Source organism: Guyanagaster necrorhizus (genome assembly GCF_019112545.1).
Source record: "Guyanagaster necrorhizus MCA 3950 unplaced genomic scaffold BT62scaffold_135, whole genome shotgun sequence".
Lineage (NCBI taxonomy): Eukaryota > Fungi > Basidiomycota > Agaricomycetes > Agaricales > Physalacriaceae > Guyanagaster > Guyanagaster necrorhizus.
The window spans coordinates 1-3,213 of record NW_025065014.1 but is presented as its reverse complement, the minus strand read 5'-3'; the positions used below and the strand labels follow the sequence as shown (position 1 = coordinate 3,213).

The following is a 3,213-nucleotide window of genomic DNA, read 5'->3' as shown; positions in this document are numbered from 1 at the left end:
AAACGCACCCAGCAAACTCATGATATCCCTGTTTGGGTTTCCCTCAGCAAGTGCAGTATATTTCTCACTTAACAACTGCTTTGCGACATGACCAGTTAAGTCGCGGACCATTTTCGCATGCTTCAGTCGTTTGATTGGGATCTTCCTCACAGCAAGTCGTAAAAACCACATAGGAAGCCATTCCATCAAATTCAGTGATAGGGTGCTGTTGTCCGTGGCTACGGCAAAGATATCAAAGCTAGAAAACAATGTCGTCATCAAAGCAATCTTTCGAAATGAGAAATTTGGGAACGCTGACAATAGATTTGTGTACGCGATGGTTAGAGGATTGGATGAGTTGTCGAGGGCACCAAACTGATAATCAAATGCCGCTAAAAGTGTCGTTAAACCGAACCTGTGAAACGTCAATGACAGCAACATACCCTCGCCGATGGCATCCAACGTTGCACGGGACGTCCACGAAGGAATGTCGATGACGACAGACTGGTTGTCGGAAGTGGAGATCAGCTCCTTCCATTTTGATACCAACTTCAGATCAACGGTAATCCAGTGGAGAATATTTCAATAGGAGATTACTATTCACCTTCCCAGCATGTGTGAAAAATACCGGCGCGTAAAATCTGGTTTCAGGTCCTCCGAAACCAGGAAGGAGAACTTTACGATGTCTCTTGTGGACATCACCTGTGTAAACGCAAACAGATGAGCATGTAAATGTCCCAATCTTCACAGCAGACCTTCAACAGAGAAAATTCCCGACCCGACAGTCAATCGCCCGATTTCTTTCCGACCTGGGGGTTTGATAAACCTATAGCCGCTAGTCTGGTATATATACTGAAGCGCTTTGGGATCGGAAACCAGGAGGAGATCTTCCTGCATGATAAGACAGTCAGTAACTGGACAACTAGCGAGAAAAAGGCGGCTTACTCCCAATGCTGCTCGTACTCGAACGACGTCGCCATACTGGTCTTGCCATTTAAAGTCGACCTAAATGCAGTATAAACCTACATCCTGAAGTAATCGAGGTTCATCAGTTTACTTCTCCCGCCTCGCCTTTCAGAAGTTCGGGCAAGTTTCCTTTCACATAAATATGGGAGACAGCCAAAAGGTGGTCGTCCAAGACGTACCGTAAAGCCAAGATTTCCATTGCGGCCCAGGAACATTAGCAATCGATATACGTTTAAGTCGCTTGTATGTCAGATACACTACACTGAGCAAACAGATAGCCGGCAGAGTAAGGAGTAAAGCCATGATCAGGACCTGACAGAATGCGCACAGAATATATAATAGTCTATTAGGTATGCCGTGCCCACGATTCGAATGAGATCAAAACGGATGAGAAGCGTGGGTCATGGTACAAGGAACATCATCAGAAAGATACGAAAACAGGCCCACTATGGCAAGCCTCTCCAAGTTGAGGGTTGTTAGTCATCGTCAAAGCATACGACGGGAAGTCACTCATGACAGTTGACTGAGTTGCACAGTAATTATTGCCTTGTCAACTGCCGCGTTACCGATAAACATGAGGATAAAAATATTTAGTGGGGCCCTGTCGGCTCAGCTGCCGGACTGATACTATTAGAAAACACGAAGAATGAGAGGAAAGAACGCGCGGCAATGGAAAGACAAGAAATGCTATGGGACATGTATTACGCCGGGCACAAGGGTCGCATAAGAGCTGGAGCAAAGACGCGTGTCCAAGGTAAAAATCGGCGACGCGTGCGGTGTTACCATGCCGTCGACTTCTTAACTAACATGCCTCTGGTAAGTGTATCGGTTAGTACCATAATCTTATGTGCGCGCGTAAGCTAGGTTCGAATCCCAGCCACAGTGTTTGGATGGGACGTACCTCAAAAGAGTGGCTTTTGCACCTCACCACTTTATTGAACTTACAGCCGGTTCACTAGTCAATGAAAAGTGGTGATGAAATAAAGAACAGCCTTTGAAGCTCCGAAGACCGATATCAGTCCCGTGCTGATTACCATACTGTCAAACCGGGATCCAGCTTTTCGTATTCAGTCGTTACATATACATTTCTTTTGGTGTCAGGGTCAGTGGCGAGAGGCAATAGTTACTCTCAACGGCAGCTGGGAACCTTTCTGCACCTCCCCCTCCACCGTCGGCGCCATTATACCACAAGCCTCCCTCCGAATCCGCTCAGATTCCTTGGTCAACGAAAACTCAAAGTTATTGATGACCTCCACAATGAACGCGTGGAGTTCGAGGACACTATGAATTTACATAGTTAGCGTTCAGTAAAAGAGACATAGCGAAGACTCCATACGCAAATCGCCAGCCAATACAAGACCTAAGTCCTCCGGAAAACGTGAATCTATAGCGAAAATGTTCAGCATAGTACTGCGCCTGCGATTGAAGCTAGATCGCACAAGTTCCCGTAGACGCCAATTGGTACCTCCTTATTAGTATTTCCCCCGAGCCATCGAGTGGGATCGAAAACATGTGCATCTTCTCCCCACACACTTTTGTGCCTTTCCGTTTCCTATGAATTCAGCGAATACCACAACGCATCATAGGTGGCTCCTACCTATTGTAGCCGGCGATCGATGCAATAATAGATGTCCCCTTAGGTATCGCTATCTCTCGCACCACCTTTCCCGTCGACAAGGTCACAGGCTTGCTCAATGGGAGTACATCGTCGTGAGCTGCCTCCCTGCGACTATTATAAACAATGGGATGGAATCGAAGGATTTCCTAATGGAAGGATGAGCTTGAAATCATAGCTGATTTATCATCTGCTAACCTTTACCACAGCAGTCAGATAAGGCATACTATCCAAGTCCTGGACGGAAAACTCGGTATCACCACGAACAAAAATGGCTCTTTCTTTCTCTCTGATATGGGCCCTTAGACGGTGTTGTATGTCAGGATGTCTTGAAAGTTCGAGAAGCGTCCAGGAGAGTGTATTGGCAGTCGTTTCGTGGCCCGCAAACATGATGGAGCTTGAACACGGGGATCAACAGTGAGGCTCTGTTTGAGATATTACACATACTTCATCTGAGCAAACATCTCTTCATCATTAAGTCGTGTATGTGGATTTTCCGAGACATTGGCTTTCACTGTCGCGGTACAGATTAGGTCTGCTTTAACAAGTTCAGAAGGCAAACGCACCCAGCAAACTCATGATATCCCTGTTTGGGTTTCCCTCAGCAAGTGCAGTATATTTCTCACTTAACAACTGCTTTGCGACATGACCAG

General features: G+C 46.4%; 2 protein-coding genes across 2 annotated transcripts; both read right to left on the bottom strand.

The window, feature by feature from the left end:
- Positions 1 to 8: 8 nt before the first annotated feature.
- On the bottom strand, positions 9 to 1,160 carry BT62DRAFT_998440 (cytochrome P450; the record flags this gene model as incomplete). The annotated part of the gene is made up of 7 exons (XM_043190722.1): positions 9 to 238; positions 299 to 371; positions 423 to 528; positions 584 to 681; positions 735 to 870; positions 925 to 984; positions 1,125 to 1,160. Coding segments are annotated over 7 exons (738 nt in total), but the record flags the coding sequence as incomplete, so codon positions are not given.
- An 888-nt stretch (positions 1,161 to 2,048) lies between these two features.
- Positions 2,049 to 3,205, bottom strand: BT62DRAFT_914896 (cytochrome P450; the record flags this gene model as incomplete). Its single annotated transcript, XM_043183915.1, has 7 exons — positions 2,049 to 2,226; positions 2,282 to 2,329; positions 2,385 to 2,486; positions 2,543 to 2,709; positions 2,759 to 2,957; positions 3,008 to 3,074; positions 3,127 to 3,205. Coding segments are annotated over 7 exons (840 nt in total), but the record flags the coding sequence as incomplete, so codon positions are not given.
- Positions 3,206 to 3,213: the final 8 nt, after the last annotated feature.